Here is a 20300-nt window from a genome sequence, read left to right on the forward strand (position 1 = left end):
TATCCATTCCCCTTGGTATTTCTCACACAAAAAGATAGCTGAAGCCCGATCAATTTTCTTAGAGAATATAACACAACTAGTCAGCAAACACCAGTATTAAGTTGGTTTTTATATATGGCCCTTAACTAATGTTTTCTTTGGCTCAGTGACAGAGTAAACAGAATTTAAAACATTGTTTTCCTTTCTCCTAAGTAAAGATCTTGACCGGTCAAATTTTAACTGGACTTGATGTTACAATGTAACTAATAAGAGGAGAAAGAGCAAGTAGTGTATCCTCTGATTAGAAAGTCTATTAACCGTCACTGAGAAGCCAAGTTCTGCCTGGAGTTTTTCAAAATTAACCAGTCAGCAGGCTATACTGAGATCTCAATGTAATAAATACATGGAAACCAAGACAAAAGACTTAATGATAATCAAAAATCTAGTAGGAGAAAATCCTCTTCCTACTGTAAAAAGAATGGCCTTCAGTTGCTGTGATGTCTCACATTGCCATAAAACCCTCATATTACTTATTTTATCAAACAGATTTTAGAAAATAAGGAGAGCCCCTCCAAGAAGATGATTTGGTCATTAACTAAGCTGTTGCTATCAAATCTCTCAAGTTCAAAGTAATACTGCATATTGAAAAGAACTCTGGTCCTACGTTATCTAAACTGTCGGTAAGGTTATCAGAATCCAATAGGTATTAACTATTACCTCTAACTGAACAAGAATACTCCCTGGCTCCCTTCAAGACGGGGGATTTAATATCAACCCAGAGTTCTAGTTTCTGTTAAAATGACATGTATTTTGGGAGGTATTTCAAAATAACGTAATACTTAAATTTAACAATTATTTCCTATCGACAACTTTTGTTTGGTTGACTATTTTGCTTTTATGTATTACTGCCCATGCATAGGCCAAAAAAGAAAAAGAAATCACAGGGAACTAAAAGTTAAATTCAGCAAACGCAATTCTCATTATTATATTTAATGTAAATATATTTAATCTTATAAACACCTGGGAGTCAAAAGGTTTAAAGAGTGCTTTTAAAAAATTACCTTTGTTAAATTTTACGAAAGGCAATATATTCAATTATAATATGAACATCAGATATTATTTTTATTTTCTTTCAGTGTCGGCAATATGATTTTCTAATGTCTGAAAACATACTTTTTCCCCATGTAACATTTATATATTTCAGGCAACAACTAACCCCCTTAAAACCTTGTCAAATCACAATGACTAAAACTAATCTACTTCAAAAATATTACTCTTTGCTGATCTCACACCAATTAGAACGGCTCTTATAAAACAACAAAACAAAACAGAAAATAACAAATGTTGGTGAGGATGTGGAGAAACTGGAACACTTCTGCACTGTTGGTGGGACTATAAAATGATGCAGCCACTATGGGAAAACAGTATGGAAGTTCCTCAAAAACTTAAAAACAGAATTACCATCTGATCCAGCAATTCCACTTCTGGATATATACTCAAAATAATTGAAAGCAAGGTCTCAAAGAGACAGTTATACACCCATGTTCATGGCAGTATTATTCACAACAGCCAGAAAGATGGAAGCAACCTAAGTATCCACTGACAGATGAATGGATAAACGAAATGTAGTGTGTGTGTGTGTGTGTGTGTGTGCACGCGCATGTGTGTAATATTATTCAGCCTTAAAAAGGAAACTCTGACACATGCTACAACATGGATAAACTTGGAGTACATTATGCTAAGTGAAATAAGACAGTCACAAAAGGACAAATACTGGATGACTGCACTTACGTGATACACGCACAGTAGTCAAATTAATAGATAGAAAGTAAAATGGTGGTTGCCAGAGTCTTGGGGGAAGGGTAATGGGGAGTTGGTAAATGCGGACAGATTTCGTTTTGCAAGATGAAAGGAGTTCTGGAGACAGATGATTGTACAACAGCGTGAATGTGCTTCACACCACTGAAGCGTACATTTAAAAATGATTAAGATAGTCAATTTCGTTTTGTGTATTTTACCGCAATTTAAAATGACAATAATAAAATTACTACTTACATAGAAGCATGGTGATTGTCATGTCACAAAACTATAGCAAGAACATATTTCCTCAGAAGTCTTACATAAGAATTAAATCAAAGTCTTAATGATCCAATTTACCAGGTCTCTGGCTGAAAACACACAGGCATAACATGTCACTGATTGGCTAGCAAAAAGTAAACACTGAGAGAGTAAAGAAGGGTTCCCTGGGCCCATTACACCCAAACCCAGAAGGTGACCCCACCACCCCTCATGCATCCTCCTTTAGGGTCCCGGCGGTCTCCCCCTCACTTAGTGAGTCCTTAGGCACCTCGTTCACGAGGATAAGCTGAGCTTCCCTCCATCCTTCTTTGCAGAGACAGATGAACAACCTAAAGGTTCACTGTGCTGGACACACCACACACGTCTTCATCACAATATAGTTTAGTTTACGTCTGTTCTCAGGGTTGCATCACATATGCCCGGACTGACAAAAACATGCTTTAAATGTTGCCAATAATGGATGTCTATTGTAATTATTTTGTAATTTCAAATGTATCATTGTCTAATATTATCCATGCTTACACAAATGATTTAAAAAGAAAAAAGGAGGCACAAAATAGGGTAGAACTGCCTGGATGTTTTAAAAGTGTGAATTTTAAATTCTGAACAAATCAATATTGTTTTCTATATTGAAAAGCCATACGGTCATGTCAACTATTCTTAATTATAAGTGACTCATTCTACACCAGACATATCTGAGGACTAAGTTGAGAGCAATCTGATAAGAGGAAAAAAAAAAAAAAGGTAATTTGAATAATGCAGTGTAATGGAAAGATCACTGAACTCTGGGCCTGCTGTGTTCCAAGGCCAGTTTTGCCGTGGCGGGGCTGTGTGACCTGACTGTGAGGCTGAGAGCAATTATTTCCCTGTCTTCAGCAATGACGGAGGATATATTTCAACCAGTGACCACACAGAGGCACTGGAAATACATTAATATATATGACTTAAGCTGCTGCTACTTCAAAAGATTACATTCCAAAGTACTCCAGACTATGTTCAATTTTTGAAGTGCTGGTAGGTTCTACACTGGAAAGTTCCTTTCATTTTACTCAGGTGATTCATTAAGGATCTGCTCTGCACAAGGTTTTATGCTCAGGAGGCTTGGAGAAGAAATCAATATTAAGGTGTTTCTAACATGTTCCACATATTTGCAACCTACCGTGTTTCCCCGAAAGTAAGACCTAGCTGGACCATCAACTCTAATGCGTCTTTTGGAGCAAAAATTAATATAAGACCTGGTCTTATTTTAATACAAGACCCGGTATAATATATAATATAATATAATATAATATACTACCCGGTCTTATTTTAATATAATTTTAATATAAATATTAATTTTTGCTCCAAAACACACATTAGAGCTGATGGTCCGTCTAGGTCTTATTTTGGGGGAAACACGGTAGTCAGAGAAACAAAGTATTTATAATGATTTTATCAATTATAGGTGGCAAAGTGAGCGGTTCAAACTGTGCTATAGATCATTCTCTCAGTCCTCTTGTGCCTGAGACAGTAAATACACTGTTAATCAACCCTAAGAGACAGAATGTGCAAACCATGTGGACGTTCGGTGTGTAGTCTCCGTGACAGGAGACTGGAATGGCAGCTCAGTGAAGGGAAAGATGTGGGGGGAAAGGCTTCTCAGAGAAAGTGAATCTCTGTTAAGTATGCGGGGTATTTCAGCTCCACTCTCTTTCAATCCTTATAATAGTGAAATAGGAATGCTCTCATTTTACAGATAAAAATCCGATTCAGAGAGATTAAGTAACATGGCCAGGACACAAAGCAAGCAGTGAGGTCAGGATTTGAATCTAAGTGTGTTCTGACTAAAACAAGCCTGAGCTCTCTCAGCCCTACCATGGATGTGACCAGCGGGTAAAGAGGAGAGAGGAAGAAGGCATTCTAAGTAGAAGGATCAAAATAAGCCCAAGCTTGAAGTTGAGAGAGTTGCCAAGTCTGGTGGAAAGGGGGGAAGAAAGCATTGGGCAGTTATGGGAAATAAAGTCAGGGGACAGGCTGTGAAGAGGCTAAAATACAGACGGCTAAGAAATGGGGACCTAATCCTACAGAACTATAAATTGCAACTGGAGATTGTAAGCAGGGGAGCAGAGGATGAAACCAGGGCAATTAGGAAGATGAGCTTCATAGCAGGAAAGAGACGGACTGGAGCAAATGTATGGCATAATTTTAGAACAAATTATTATTTAAAATCCCAAGCACTTCAATATTTAAATAAATCCAGTAGTAATAGTTTTGTAATAAAATATTATCAAACTGTCTCTTATATGGCTCTTAATTAAAACATATCTGAGGCATGTTTTAAAAAATGGCTATTATGTCCTACTAATTTTTACGTGGGTCAGAAACCACTTCCACCTCCAAATGCATCTAAAAAAGAATATTCCTTAGATCAGAGACCATATTTAAAAACCTTGAACAGCAGGCCTCACAGTAGAGAGTCAAAAAGAAGGAATAAAAGCAGACTCCAACTCACAAATTCCTTGGTAAAGAACACAAAGTTGCAAACAAGTTGTATCTTCACATTTACAGACGGCACTCACAACTTTTTTTTCAGGGAAAAAAGTTAAGGACTGACAAATTAGAGAATGACTTTCATATAACCTCAGATTTAGTCTTCGCCCAAATTTATAGTTTCCACTCCTCACAAAAATCGATACAAAAGCATCAGCCTCACCACTTAAAAGGCCAAACTTCCTTTCTCTTAAGGATGCAGAGCTTTTGTTTTTTTAGATCTGGACTGGTGAATTTAGTGCCTCTTTGGCAGCTTGTCATAATTCTCAAGTTCTCCAACCCATTCAGTCTTTACTACAGGAAAATTCAGGTGCGTTCTGTAACCTAACGCTGAGCTGCATCAAGCCAAGGCTCCGTATTGCTTAAACACATTCGAGACGTGGTGTAGGATCATATTATAACCTTTAGTAGCTATCAGATAAACAGCAATAACCTAATTAGCCAGCAGAGTACACGTGACAGGGTACTGGCCCAGCCAGTACCCTGGTCCAAGACACTTTGCAGGACTCATTCACCAATAAAGCGATCACCTTGCAAAGGGGAACTGGGAGAGAGAGAATAAGGCAACTTGGCCAGGAAAATCTGGAGGGAAGTATGCAGCTGGGGTTTTCAGTAAAGGGAGTGGGTCGAGGAAAAAGCCATCTTCATCTTTTCTACAAAATATCTTGATGTTGAGTAGATGACGTCACTCTCAATTTTGCATCCCTAACTTTAAATCGAAACTTCCAGAAAGTTAAGTGAGCTTGATGTCCTGGCGAGCAGCATAGGAAGTGTGCAAACTACATTTTGATATCTTCATATCCCTGCAAAGGAAATCCCTATGTACGAAGATATTTTAACTTATTTAGGGATGGACAAGCTCCTCAAAGATTACACTTGCTTCTGCTGCCATTCTCAGCCTACTGTCACTGGCTTTTCAGGCCAGAGGTAAAGCATTAAACACAAAGTGAATAGAACAAAGTTATCCACCAACAAGATGTAGGAGCCAGATGGGAATCGTAAGGGAAATTCATGTTTTTATTTATCCAGGAGAAGCCAAAAACCTCACAAAAACCTAATTTACAACTCCAACAAACCAGAGCCTATTTCTCAAAGCCTCAAGAACTTGGCTTTACCGAGAAGTCAATCTGCAGTGCCAAAATTCTCGAGATTAGTCTCTGGCTGTCAACCTGGACTTAATTTAAGAACCTGCTTTATGCTTGAGCTGTATAATATTTAAAATCAAGTAAACCTTTCAGAACCTTAAGAGTTATTGACCGTACTTTACATTTTTCTGCATCCTAAAGACCGGTCAGGCAGGCTCCGACGCCCAGATAAAGGTTTGTCGATTTCTGTGCGGACTCCAACGTGCTGCTATGGGTCCATTAAATAAGAAAAACTCTCTCTACTAAGCAATAAGAACACGTGTAGACGCCACCTCTCTAAAAAGAAAGTGGGGAGGCACGTGAAGGGCTGCATCCAAACGCCCGGCTTGCTGGAAGCCAGGCTGCAGCTTCGCTCTCCGGCCGTGGGCGCCGAGGCCGAGTGGGACGGATAAAGGCCGGCGAGACTGTCGCTCCCGGGCCTGTGGTGGTGACTCACGCGGGGCCTTGGGGCGGCCACGCCGGGCGAGGACGGCGGGGAGTGAGAGGCTCCTACACTCGGCCCGCGCGCGGCCCAGGGACTCGGAACCCACCCGGGGGCCCGTGGCCCGCACCTGCCGCCCCGCCCGCCGCCCCGGAGGCCCTTTCGGTCAAAGCCCTCCGACCCGCGGAACTCACAGCTTCAGCCGCTCGTAGGTCGTCGCCGCCATCCTGCACCACCGTCGCCTTCCTCCTCTTTCCGCCTGCCCCGCCCCGCGCCGCCACCTCCGCCGCGGCTCTCCCGGTCACCCTGGCGCGGCGGCCGCAGCGTCCAGCCTGGTCCCACCCCGCTCCACGCCCCGCCAGCCCTGCGAGCGAACAGGAGGCGGCGGCGGACAAACTTAGTGCGCGAGCCAGAGCACGCAAGTGACGCAAGCCGACGTGATGAGGTGTAGCGCCGTGACGTGGCCGCTGCGGATTGGCGGAGCGTGCCCGCAGGGGAAAGGAGGAGCGTCTGGGGCTGTGAGACGGGGCCGCGGCACAAATGCGGTGGTTTCGCTGGGGAGCCTGTTGAAGGCGCATAAAGTATAATCTACATTACAGTGAGGGCTTCGGTCGTACGGGGCCAGTGGCGCAATGGATAACGCGTCTGACTACGGATCAGAAGATTCTAGGTTCGACTCCTGGCTGGCTCGAGACGTACTTTTTTGCCATGGCTGGGTTTGATGTTCCAGGCACTTCTTGGAAAAGACTATAAAGTGTAAAGGTTAAACGGCTTGAATTGTAACGCGACTGTACCCGAAATGTCATCTTTTAAACTGTGTTTGGAATCCAGAGTTGTGTGACGTGGTTCGTAAACTGCAAAGCGCCCTATGAATGGCGCATATGAAGAGTCTCTGTGTATGGGGTACATTTAGGAAAACACCCCTGGAATGGTGGCAGTTTGGGTGGGTGGGCGTGCTGTGGCCGGAGGTTAGCTACCCGGGAACAGAACAGCGCATTGAAGGCAGCAGTTCTGGCCTTTTCCCCGATGGATCAGCAAGTCCCGCGGTGACACGGAGAGCGGCGCGGTCCGTTTCCCCGGATCGGGTGGGCTCCAGCTCTAAGCCGCATTGGAGACGGGACCGCTGCAATGCGGCTGCGCGCGGCCGAGGGGCTCCGAGGGGCTCCGAGTCTGCAGCCCTGTCCTTTGAGAGCTCCAGTCCCCCAGTGCCGCCGAGACACCTTTCGGTGTGGGTGTTTTTACAGTAAGAAGACCCAGGTAATGTAGTATATTGCCCCCCATTTTATAGGTGCCCGTCTCGAAGACCTGAGAAGGCCCGAAACATCTGCGGCGGAGAGTGGACTCGAATCCGGGGAGTGGCTGAGACATCGAATTGATCAATCTTTCCACTGGGTTTTCCTCCTAAGAAAATTGTAGAAAAATTTGTAAAATAATAATAAATATAGAAAATTATGGGGAATAAAAATAATGCGAATTCTCATTCCGAGATCATTACTAATACTATTTTTTTTCCTTACAGACTTTTTTTTTTTCCTTCCACTTTTTAATATGGATCTACCAGCACATGTATTTTTCCGAATTGGGAGTTGTACCAGAAATGTTTTTGTGTTCTCATTTTGCCCCTTAGCTTTTTGCCTGAGATTTAAGGTCATTAAATATTCTTTGAAGGTATCTCATTAGAGAACCAAATATTTTAAGCATTACTCTTTTGTTGGGAATTTGGGTTGTCAGTTTAACACTTAAAAAATAATGCTGTGTTGAATTATTTCGGATATGTCTTAAAATTTCTAGATGTGGAATGATCAGGTGGACATTTTAAAGATCCATTTCAAGGACATTTTAAAGACTTGGTACATGATTTTAAATTGCCTTCCAAAAAAATTAAGTACATACTTCCATCAATATCTGTTACTTGCATGCTAACCAACACTGAGTATTACAAATTTCGTTATGATTTTTTTGCAATTTTCATAATTGAAAAACAGAACTTCCTTTTACTTATATTTATTACTTGATGTACATATTTTCTCTTGGTGTATGTATTTACCAGTGTTTTCTTATAGGTTTGTTAGACTTTTTAATATATAAAGGATGTGAATGCTTTGGCTATCAAACACATTGCAGTCTTTTTCCAGTTTGTTTATCTTTTCATTTTAATATTTTTGCACCTAGAGTAATTTTTACTCATATGTTCCAACCTACCAACATTTTACTTTGTGGTTTCTTCTATCACATTTGTGCTCTTTTCAAATTGTTTTGTGTTGTTTTTTTCCATTTACTTTTAGCCACTTGTAATTTATTGTGTTGGTCATTCCAATGGAAAAATCAATTAAGTCTTAAAGCCTACATTATCACTTGCTGAGCAGTTACAAACTCTAAGCTCTTTACTTGGATTAATTCAGTCAATCCTACCACAATCCCCTAAGGTAAGTTGCCTTGTTATCCCCATTTTTAAATATGAGGGAACAAAATTTGCCTAAAGTCTTTGAGTTGATTAATTAGGTGAAGGACTCAGGGCTGTTTCCCTCTCTGGGCATCAATGGTGATCACATATACAACCCACCCCTTCTCTCTGCTAGTTAGCAATCAGAAGTCCCATCTCTAGTCCTGAACATGCTCCTACTCACCAGCTCTGGGCTCTTGGACATTTCCTTTGCTTCAATAAAATAGGGGTTTAAGTTGCTGAATATCTCGTAAGGCTTTAGGAAAAGAATGCTTCCAGCTGAACAGCCACTGCTGGGCAGAGAGCTCCCACCTGGGCTCTCTGAACATGTCACCATGTAGAAGCTCTGTCACCACAAAACTAAGAGACACAAAGGTTGATCTTTCTTTGCCAATTGGGTAATGCAAACCAATGCCTCTGTGAACATTCAGGGAGACAGAAAGACGGAAACTAATCCAGAGAGAAACAGGCATTCATCTTGGGCATTTTTAAAAGCCAAAGAAGCCCAAACGCGATTCTTAGGAAAGCATTGCTCAGGATAAGAAATCAGCCAAGGATGCGTAAGAAATCGACACGTTTAGCCAAGTTTCTGCTACAGTGAAATTACATTACCTATGTAAATACTTTTTTTTTTTTTTACGAAATCTGCCAAGGGGGTTTCCATGAAAACAATCCAGGCTGCAGATGAAGCTGGTTGGCACCCTCCACCATCATCACAATGATCTCTGCAGCCCATTTTGACATCTGTTCTACAGGAGAGAGTGGCTTCCAAACGCAGCTCCCACATAGCAACTTTTGGTCCATTCTGTTTATTGTGGGGTCTACCTTCCTGCCAAGTCTCCAAATCGGATGCATTCCCTGACTTCCCCCCATCACAGGCCTGCTTTGGGCAGGTCCCGCGGGCAATGCAGGGCCCACCGCTCCTTGAGGTCTTACATCAGTGGAGGGATGTGAGCGTGCCCAAGTGGTGGGAGTGCCTTCGGCCGCCTTACACACCTGGGAGCACCCACATAACCTGGGCTGCTCCTGAAAGTGGTGTACACCTGGAGCTGTCACATACCTGGGACCTTGTCCTGGATCAGACCTTTGGCTTCTTTTTCTCCCAGAGTCTGACCTACTCTGATTTCTTTTTTTACACCAAGTCCAAGGTCCAAATCATTTTTGTGTATGAAGTACTTCTGTTTTCAATCCAGGGGAAATGCAAACCCCACTTTTAGCAATGCTTGAATAAAATGCACCTAATATCCCCAGGATATTCTTTCATTTCCACCCAAAAAGTTTGTTGGACACTTTAGTATGCTGAATAGTGTCCCCTCCCCAAAACGTACATGTCCTAATCCCCAGAAGGTGTGATTAAGCGCCACGAGATGAGGGCATTACCCTATATTTCATGGGAGTGCTCAGTGTAATCACATGGGTCCTTATATAAAAGAAGCAGGAGGCTTAGAGAGAGGAGGTGTGACAACAGAAGTCAGTGTTGGAACCACAAGCCAAGGAATGTGGGCAGCCTCTAGAAGCTGAAAAGGGGAAAGAATGGATTTTCTTCTAGAGTCTCTGCTGACACCTTGATTTTAGCCTCCTAAGGCCCATTTGCTAGAACTCTAGGATGATAAATTTTGTGTTTTAAGCCACTAAATTTGGTTGTTACAGAAGCAATAGGAAACCAATACAGAACCAACAGAGATAGTGATAAGCCACTCCTCACACAATGAATTTAGGCCACGTAGCCTTAATGAACAAATACAGTGAAGGTCAACTTATGGCCGCCAACAGCCAGAGTGGTCCAACAGCCCCCTTGGGGTGAGACTGCCTGAGATGGAATCTTGGTTCACTGGGCACGTACTGTCTGGAGAGTAAATTCACCCTTCTGTATCTCAGTTGTCTTATCCATAAAATGAGGGATTATAAAGAATATGGTCCTCATGACCTGCTGGTGTGTGTATATGTTTAGAAAGACAAAACAAACCACTCATTGGGAGTATTTACATCATAGAAGCCAGCAAACACCCCAAATCAGAGCTGGTTTACCAGCACACCTTGGCCCAGACCATCTTTTTCCGACTGTCATCCTTTGTGGCATCAGGGTAATAGGGAGACAGCAGCCTGTGTCTGTAAAATCAAAGTAACTGCGCTCTCATCACTTAAGATGTTTTATTTTCAAGTAAGACGGTACCACAATCAGCACTCTCAGCTTTTCCGTGTCCGTGGCACAGCAGACCTGGCAGCCACAAGAACTAAACTGAAGCCTTCAACAAGCCCATGGGGCTGTTAAAGACAAGTACCTTGACCGTCGCCCCGTCCCCAAGGATTCTAACCACACACTCAGCCCCTTCACTCTGCCAGTCCTGCCTTCCTGTGCATGCTTGCCTTACATCTAGAGGGCCACTCACCATTTTGGTCATAACCTCATTAGAAAACAACATACACAAAAGGGAGGGAGACATAATGACCACCATTGCAGCATGACCTTCACTCTCAATATTAAGGATCCAGTTGAAGAAAGGGCCGATTCTTAAATGATTCTCCAAGGACCTCTCACCTTCATACACATCTTGTGAGCCAGGCACTGCCTGCCTTAGTTCCCCGTTATCTTTTCAAGGATGTCGGTGTAGTGAACTGTCTTCAGTGGTAGATAATGTTTCTGTTTGGAGTAGATGTCGGGCGGGCTTACTGCCCATGATAAAGACTGGTGCCCTGAGCTTGAGTTTCCTCTTGTAACGCAACCCACTGTACATGCATTTATCGCCTGGCCCTCTCCATGGGGCCCCACAGGAATTAAGGCTCAGGGAACCAGTGCAAATGCTGATAAAGTGAAATGCTGCTGTTGCTGTATTAAGCTGTCCTGTGTTTCTAACCTAGGAGTCCAGTAACTTCTGCCAAGACCCATGAAACCATGGCATGCAACGTACTGGCTTATAAATAGTCATGTGCTGCTGAACAATGGGGATACGTTCTGAGAAATGTGTCATCAGGCGATTTCACCACTGTGTAACATGATAGACTGCACTTACCGAAAGCTAGGTGGTACCGCCTACTACACACCTGGGCGTGTAGTAGGGTACAGCTCAGTGGTCCTACGCTACAAACCTGTACATCATGTTACAGTACAAAACAACCTGTGGTTAAATGAAATCAAGAGACAGTAATGCAAGATGTAGGAGGCTGTGGCCAGTTAACATGGCTGCTTTACAGTAAACTTTCTTTTTAAGTAGAAAGAGTATACTCTAAAACAAAGATAAACAGTATTAGGTTGCAATTCTTTTTAACCTTCTAAACCACAATTACTTTTGCACCAACCTAATATAACCCATAAACCAGTGCCACAGTCACTTATCATTATCAAGTATGACGTACTGTACGTAATAGTATGTGCTATACTTTTATACGACTGGCAGTGCAGTTTGTTTACACCAGCAGCTCCACAAACGTGAACAATGCATAGCACTATGACGTCACTAGGCAATAGGAATTTTTCAGCTCCATTATAATCTTACAAGACAACCTTCGCATATGCAGTCCATCATTGACTGAAATGTGGTTATAAGGCAAATAACTATTGGGTAAAATCTCAGACCCTTCACAGTTTTGACACCCATATGTTCCTTTAAGAATCCAGGGCTCTCCCAAATCCAGCTGGCACCATTTTCTTTCTCCACAGACACACAAAAGAAGACCCAGTAAACATCACCGTTGGAGCACTTTAATTGTCTACAAATTGATGCAGTTTTATTATGATACTTTGAATCATTTTATACTAATAGGTTTGAATAATTTTACAGTAACAGTAAAATTTCAAATAATTTTATAGTAACAATATTTTGCATAATTTTATAGTAACAGTACATTTTTGAATTATAGTCAAACAGACACAGAGGAAAACAATCTTTCCCTGCAGTTGAAATTTTCATACACTCTGGAAATTTCCCACACCTGTCCAGTTCTGGCTCAGGACAATAGATAGCTAATATATTTTACTCATTTTTTTCTATTACTTTTAAAAGTTACTTCAGATAGTAACTGGGAAAGTAGGACTATTCCTGGCACAAAGGGGAATACAAAGAATTTGGTTTCCTGGCAGACAGGGTTTTATTAACAAGTGCATCAAACAACAATGGTGTGGGGTCAAGTCTTGCACACATTCTTTGCAAGAGTAGTGGCAGCCATCACGGCTCTCAACACTGTCACACATGGGAAGTGGCACACGGAAACGGCCTGCAAAGGACTGTGAATGCCAAATACTTCTCTCAAGTCTCAACAGTCTGTGTCCTTTTGTATGTGTGACTACAGCCCATGGAAACAAGGTGATGGCAGTGCTTGGGGATGATCAGAGTTCTGTGACAATCCCACCAGCCACCCAGGACTCGATGGCATGACCTCAGGACACAGCTGAATGAGGTTTCCATGCCTGCACTAACCACGGAGCAGTGAAGTCCTGTGCCAGGGATAGGACATGACGTGGACAAGACTTAATGCCCTTCCATTGTGAGATGAACAAATCACTCTACTCAATGACAGATTAAGGAACATCAGAGGTGGGGGGGCACAAAAAAAGGGGGTGGGGAGAGAGAGAGAGAGACACGTGATACAGCAGGCTAAACTAAGTTATTGGCGTTCCTCAGACCACCCAGGCAGTTTCTGAATGGTCCTAACTGAACAGGGGTTAAAACAAAACAAAACGAGAAAAACTCAAAGATCAAGAGGTGAGGGAGAAGGCTGGAGGCTGGCTCTGGGGTCTGGAATCAGGCTGTAAATTGTCCTCGTTACCTAAAATCCAAGAGTTGTCCAGGGAACTTAGGACGGGCTATTTGCTCTAACTTACAACAAATGTATTTACCCTTGTCTACCAGGTGCTTGTGTTTCCTTTGTAGGGGCCTATAAATACACCCCTATTACCATTCTATTTAGCTAATAACTTACAGAATGTTTAAAATACCAAGTAGGTGAACATCTCTTCATAGCTTTTGCGCAAGGGCCTGAGCAGGAGAGAAAATGGTGCGACAGTCCTGCCTGGTGCCCTATCCAGGGACGATGATAACAAGAGAAGTTGCTGCTCAGATTCCTAGGACATCTGAAAATTCTCTTCTTTTTCTTCAACAACACAGAATGTCATTTACAGCGAGATCTGAAATCACCCCAATCAAGGCCATTTTAAAATTTTCATTTAAAAAATTAACTAGTCACCCAATTTGCAAACAAGTCCCTGCTACTTCTGACAGTGACTCCAAGGCAACTTGCGTCACTGCCGAACTTGAAAGTAGAAGCAAAGGTGAGTCCACAAGGCCATAAATGGAACTGCATTGGCAAAGACAGGTAAAGACATACCGGCTGGCTTCATCTGCCCGGCAGCCTTGCTCAAGCTGAGCTGGAGGAGGACTTGATGGGAAGAAAGGGGCGCGACCCAGGGGTCACTTCCCCAGCCCTGCACGTTCATGGGTTTTCAGGAGCCTCAGCCCGTGAAAAGAAAATGATGAAAACACTTGGCCTGGACTGAAGTGACATCTGGCCAAAGGATCCCAGCAGAATGAATTTCCTAAAAATGTGAAAAAATCCATGTTGCTAATCCCGTGCTTCTTACAGGCAACTACCCCCAAATGCGTCAAAAGACGGTCGAGCCGTGGAGCCGGGCGCCTTGAATTCTGCGAGTCCCGGGTGCCTTTGGGTTCCGCCGACCACCTTCCGCGGCCCCAGCCACCCAATCCCCTCGCTCTGGGTGTGAGGCGAAGAGGTGGAAAGCAGATGTCAGCGGCCATGCTCCCAACCTGGCTGGGGGTGGAGAGATGGCCCTGGCATCCTGCGACAAGGCCGTGGGGCCCTCCCACAGGCTGAGGGCGTATGCCAGCCAGCCTTCTATATATTCTTCTCACTGAAAGGCCAAGGGGTATTGACCTCTGGCCTCAGGAATATGACATGAGGGCACATTTTGTCTCTTCAGTGCAGAGGTGGCCTTGAAATCTTGCCAGTGTGTGGCCCTCCCTCAGCCCTTGCCACCCCGGGGAGCCAGCGTGATGAAATGACTAAGGCAGCAGCACCCAATTTCTGTGGGCTCTATGCCCCGCTGACCTTTAGTTCGGATTACAGTGCCCTGACCCCTGACCCACTGGAGTGCGGCCCACAGGAAGCCGGAGGTTCTTAACACACCAACGACGGTATGAATCCACTGTGATGGTCAAATTCCTCCTTTATCTGTAATCTGGCGAAGCTCTTATCTGTGAGGTATTTTTTGTGTGTGATAGACTGAAAGTGGAGGGAAACAATTAAAAAAAAAAAAAAAACAGACAAAAGCAGTGTACCTTATACTGGTTTCTTCAAACATCTTGCCTGTGCCAAGAATTGGGCAACAGAGAAACCTGTGAAGTGACTGTAATAACTTATCCCAGGCACGCCCTCCACGCTGGTTTTGAGGTCACACACACACACACAAACACCCCTTGTTTATAAGGGGCTAGCTCTCGGGACGTGGGCAGGCCTTCCAAAAGCCCATCGTCAGGTAAGCTCAACAGGCACAGGAGATGTCCGCACATGGGACCCTGAGACTTGCCTTTGCAGGAGCGACTCCAAAGTCACAGACTCTTGAGAGCTCCGGAGGGAGAAGGGGCCAACAGGTGGGTAAAGAGGCCTGGCGCCTGCACCAAGGTCTCATCCCAAAGCGACTCTGCAGTAACAGGGCAAATCTCCGCCCGGCCCCCAGCTGCCTGTAAGGGAGTGAAGATTGGCGGAGGGCGGAGGAAGGCAACACACAGACTGCTGTCAGTGTACAAGGTGGAGACCCCGTCTCACTTACTTCAATGCCAGGCTCTGGTTTACCGAGGAAATCCTTCCTAACGTACAAGGCACATGTTAGAGTTTCCCTGCACCATAAGGCAATTCAAATCTGTAGCTGTTCTACAGAAGACCTGGGGTGGAAGGAGGCCTTAAATTATTGTGTGTGTGAGGGGAGGAGGGGAGTTGGGGTTGGGGTGGTGGGGGTGAGCTCGCTGCTGGTATTTTCCTGAAGGAAGGGAAAGGGTCGGATGCATCGGCAGCTGAAATCTCTCTTCAGAGGATATTGTGAAATACGCTCAGTGCAAACCTTTCCCTCTGAAGTGAACTGTTCCCAGAGGGAAGAGGCAAGTTCATTCGGCTGCACTGATGTGACCTCCCGTCACACGCCACACGCTTGCTGGAGCGTCTTCCTGAGTCATCTGACAAGGGCATGGCAGCGGAGACATCCACACACCAGACAGGTAGGGTTCACCTCGCTGGAGCAAGGAAAGGCACCCAACACATACGCGTAAGCACCCCTCTCCCCCAATTCTACACCAGAGACCCCTCATGGGTTTCTCATTATGCAACCGTGGCTTTTCATCCCTGTCAGGATGTCTGTAAGAGGCTCTGGCTAGAAGTGGTGCTGGTGAAGCGCTGGCGATGAGGGGCCCTTCTCCAGCCTCTTGACATGGCAGGAGTGACAGAACAGATGGTCCTCCAGCGGGTAACAGCGGTGGCCGTCTTCATCATTGAGCTCCAGACCGCAGTCCTGGGCGAGGCAAAAATGTCAGTGGCAGCAAAATAAAAGGACTGCAAGACACAAAATGCAGTCCCCAAAACCATCTGTGTGATTGAGAAGGGGCAGAAAATGCCAGTGCAGCATACCCAGTACTCCCCAGGGAAGGTCTGGACTGCACTGTCCAGTACCCAGGCCACTGGCCACATGTCACTATCAGAGTACTTGACATGGCGCTGGTCAGAAATGAGATGGGATGTCCGTATAAACACACACCAGATTCCCAAGACTTAGGACAAAAATGGTTGTAAAACATCTCGTGAAAAATGTTTTATGTTGACTACGTGGTGAAACAGTAACATTTTGGATAGAAAGGGTTGAATAAAATAGTATCACAAAAATTAATCCTGCCTGTTTCTTTCACTTTTTTAACATGGCTCTAGGAAACAAAATTACACGCATGATTTGAATCTGTGGCTCTCACATTTCCATTGGACAGCGCTAGCCCGGAGGCGGTAGAGGGGACAGTGGAGCAAGTGTCTTCACCTTTCTCCCCAGCACCTGGGGTACCACTGACAATGATTCCCAGCTATTTCTTCAGTGCTGGCACTGGGATCAAGCTATCTGTCACCCACACCCTCTGCTCTCCCCACCCACTGAGTCAAAAAATAAGTCTCTTTTCATGGGTGAATCCACTTAATTCTGGCTGAAAGCCCACGCACGGGACTTAAAGCGTTTGCACCCTTCACAAGGGCTGGTGAGGGGCGACCCCAGGCCGGCCTGCCAGTCATGGGCACCAGTGGCTCCTTCAGTCTGAGGTGTGACACGAGGACAGATAAGCGGCAGAAGGCCTCCCCCAACCTTCACATCAACCAGCGACATCCCTGTTTCCCAGAGGGGTTTCTTCATGATTTCCAGGGCTCAGCTGAGAAAGAGGCTCCTGGCTGATAGAATGGCCTACAAGCTGGAGGAAAGGACGTCTATTCCCCAGACTGCACACCTGCCTGATGATGTGGCCCCACACACGACCTGAAAGCCACACTCCCCTCCCCTGCCCTTCGGCTGCTGTAGGGAGAGCATCTGAGACGGTTTCAGAACTTGCCAGTTGTGAAGGTGGAGAAAATAGTACAGACCTTCATGCCCCAAACATCCACATTCTCTGCAACCGACCCACCACCCCACCAATCAGGCTCCACTCTATTTCCTCAGCTCTGGACGGCAGCCCCTTGCCTGAACCTTGATGACCGTCTCCGGCCCCAATCAACCAGGATGCTTTTCTCTTTGACTCCTAAACAGGCTTTGGAGCGTGGGCGGCGGGGGGGTCCTACCTCGCAGTGGTAACATTCCACATGGTAGTCTCTGTCCATGGACACCACACGGATGGTCTCATCTGAACCCTGGACCGGGAAAAAGCAAGAACAAGAGGCGAGTTGGGGGCCCATCAGGCTCCACACGCTATGGGGGGTGGAGACGATTCTGAGTAACAAGTAGGCAGCCTTAGGAGAAGAGCAGAAATCAGGAGTGGATATAACACTGGCAGGAAAAAGGACACATTTAGCTGAGAAGTGGGAGGGGCACCAGTCCTATCTTCAGGAATGTCGGCGTCAACACCGACAAAAACGCTCATCTGTGTGGCTCTGCGCGTCTTCTGATCGAGGAGTTAGCGTCGGGTCAGAGAGTTTGCCCTAATTACAGGGACAAACAGGACACAGGAAGGGCATTGGCCTGGGGAAGCCAGCTAGTGAGAAAGGGGCTTCTTGGTGAGGACACTACCTCAGAGTCGAGATTCTAGAAGGACTTTTTTAAAGGTGAGAGGACAGGACACAGATCTTATAAATTATCCCAGGGAGAAATTCATGTTGTGGAAGACCCCAGGAACGGGTCTGAAGAAGCATCTTACCTCAGGTGGAAGGATGGGAAGCCCACAGGCTGCACACTTGGGGGCCAACACCCTGAGGGAGAAGCAAAGAAGCCGTCAAGTGCATATTGTGGTGTTTCTGGAAGGCAAGGCCAAGTGTTTCTGGGAGACCTGCTCCTGGGGCCTGCAGGGAGCCCTCCTCACTGGCCCAGCCCTGCCTCCCGCCCTGCGCTCTCCAAGCAAACCCCTCCAGCCCTCGTACAAAGAGGCTCACAGTCTGGGAGTGGCTTCAGTATTGCTTCAGGATTGTTCCTGAGCCGTAATGAGCACATTTGGCCCCTTCGCTCAACTTGTGATAGAGACTGTTTACTGCCTTCATGGCGCCTGGCACAGGCCCAGGCACACCGAGGGGGTGGAGGCCAGCTGAGTCAGTGCCTTGTGACGTTAGGTAAAGCCCTAAGACACGGGCCTGGCAGATATGCTCTGTTTATTTTTTTCCCCAGTAAACATGATTGTTTAATCAGTTCCTATCTGCACAGGCATCAACTGAGCTCCCGAGTCCCCCTCAAACCATTAGGCCTTTGCTGGGCTGTGGACTAACGGTACCAGCTGCCTGCAGATGCGCCACAGCAGGTTGCCACCAGTCTCTGCTGAGTTTCGATCGCCGTGGCTGACACGTGCGGATCCCAGCCCTCCTTACTTGTGGTAATCTCGGACACAGTAAATCTTGTTCTCTGAGTCCACGGTGAAGGGCACCCCGTCCAAACACTCGTTACAGATGACACAGCGGAAACAGCCAGGGTGGTAGGACTTCCCCAGGGCCTGCAGGATCTGGGGGCACAAAAGACGAGACCAGGACTCAGTGGGATGGTGGGCAAGGAAGGGACGGTGGGAGGGAGACGCACATCAGGTAACGGGACCATATCAGTGCTCACGCCACACGGGGCGCACTCACCCCGGAGTTTCACTTGGCCCAACATCAACAGATGACACGGGGCAAGAAAAGCTAATCTAGTTACATCTAAACAGGAGGAGACCAGCAGGATCCTTCTCCTGTATTCATCAACCTACAGGAGGGGATTTAAAGAGCTCCCGTCCGAAAACGTTTGCAGGAAATGATGTAAAGCAGGGCCACGAAAGGCTGCATCCCAGAATTGGGAAGCAGCAAGCGGAAGGAGCAAAGGGAACTCCCCATTAAAATGCAGAGCTCATAAGAAATCTCTTAACTCCTGCCTCCCAGGTGCCCTTTTTAAGCAGCTTTGACTCTGCAGCACGAAGATCCTGTGACTCAGCCCGATTATCTCGGATCCAAGTGCAAGCAAAGCCTCTTTGTTATTTTTCAACACAATGAAGAGAAAGCCCCACAATCCTTCCTCTGAGGGTCGTCTCATCTGGATGACACACCAAGAGAGAGGACAGACAGACGGACAGAACGTCCTTGGTGATGTCAGTGAGTAACCAAATTCAGCCACCAAGGAACTGCACACCTCCAACCCTCTTATTAGGTGAGAGAACACACGTTTCCTAGTCAGTCATGGGTTCTCAAAGTGCAGCCCCTGGGCCAGCAGCATCAGCATCACCTGGGAACTCGTTAACAATGCACGTTCTCGGGCCCCACCCAGCGCTCCTGAATCACTGACTCGGGAGCAAGGCCCAGCAGTTCCTGTTTTAATAAAGTGATTCTGGTGCATGTGAAAGTCTGAGTTAACACGAGTCTGGATTTTTCCATAGCGTACAGTTGAAAGAATCTTCGCTGACTCAATAGGAGATTTTATTTACTCAATTAGCTGGGTCTTGAAAGCCAGCACAAACTGAATTTGAAATCAGCATCAGCCAGGTGGCACCAAAACACACATCTGCCAGCGATGCATAATACGGTCGTCAGTATTCGGGAGTGGGGGCCACACAGAGCGCCTTCAGAGCGGCAGAAGGAATGGGACTTGGAGCGGAGGGCGTCGTGAGGCCTGTGGGGAAGACGCGCCGTGTGCCAGCTCCTTCCAGCGACCGGACACTGCCTCCAGAGGCCAGCCCCACATCTCACACATTGCAGCCCTGGGGAGATGGGAGGACTTCCTGCTTTTCCAGTTTTCCAGCTTCTTCATTCCCTCTAGGGTTTCTAGCTTGGAAGTCCAAGCTAGATATGGAATGAGATTAGCTGCCACAGGGAGAGAGTCCTGGAGCGTGAGAGGTCATCTTGGACATTTGACTGTTCCACCAGCTGAGCACAACTGAGCTAAGTGATCCCAGCCAATGCCACACAGAGCAGAGCCCTGGCCTAATCCCTGACCCATGGAATCATGATAAATAATAAATCACTGTTGCTTTAAACCACTAAATTTTTTTGGGAGGGGTGTCGTACAGCAATA

At 45.7% G+C, this 20300-nt stretch overlaps 2 protein-coding genes and 1 non-coding gene across 3 annotated transcripts in view; 1 reads left to right on the plus strand and 2 right to left on the minus strand.

The window, feature by feature from the left end:
- Positions 1-6494, minus strand: part of SACM1L (SAC1 like phosphatidylinositide phosphatase) — a 52625-nt gene extending 46131 nt beyond the window's left edge. The window contains exon 1 of the mRNA XM_033132196.1: positions 6348-6494. Coding sequence (XP_032988087.1) covers positions 6348-6379 — 32 coding nt within the window. The 5' untranslated portion in view covers positions 6380-6494. The remainder of the gene's footprint in view (positions 1-6347) is intronic.
- Positions 6495-6771: 277 nt separating this feature from the next.
- Positions 6772-6844, plus strand: TRNAR-ACG (transfer RNA arginine (anticodon ACG)). The gene has a single exon. It is a non-coding gene; the product is annotated as a tRNA-Arg (tRNA).
- An 8971-nt stretch (positions 6845-15815) lies between these two features.
- LIMD1 (LIM domain containing 1) overlaps positions 15816-20300 on the minus strand; it is a 56887-nt gene continuing 52402 nt past the window's right edge. The window contains exons 5-8 of the mRNA XM_033132279.1: positions 18635-18765; positions 17977-18028; positions 17405-17473; positions 15816-16109 (exon numbers count right to left, since the gene is read on the minus strand). Coding sequence (XP_032988170.1) covers positions 15972-16109; positions 17405-17473; positions 17977-18028; positions 18635-18765 — 390 coding nt within the window. The 3' untranslated portion in view covers positions 15816-15971. The remainder of the gene's footprint in view (positions 16110-17404; positions 17474-17976; positions 18029-18634; positions 18766-20300) is intronic.

This window comes from Rhinolophus ferrumequinum, chromosome 17, assembly GCF_004115265.2.
Source record: "Rhinolophus ferrumequinum isolate MPI-CBG mRhiFer1 chromosome 17, mRhiFer1_v1.p, whole genome shotgun sequence".
Taxonomy (NCBI): Eukaryota; Metazoa; Chordata; class Mammalia; order Chiroptera; family Rhinolophidae; genus Rhinolophus; species Rhinolophus ferrumequinum.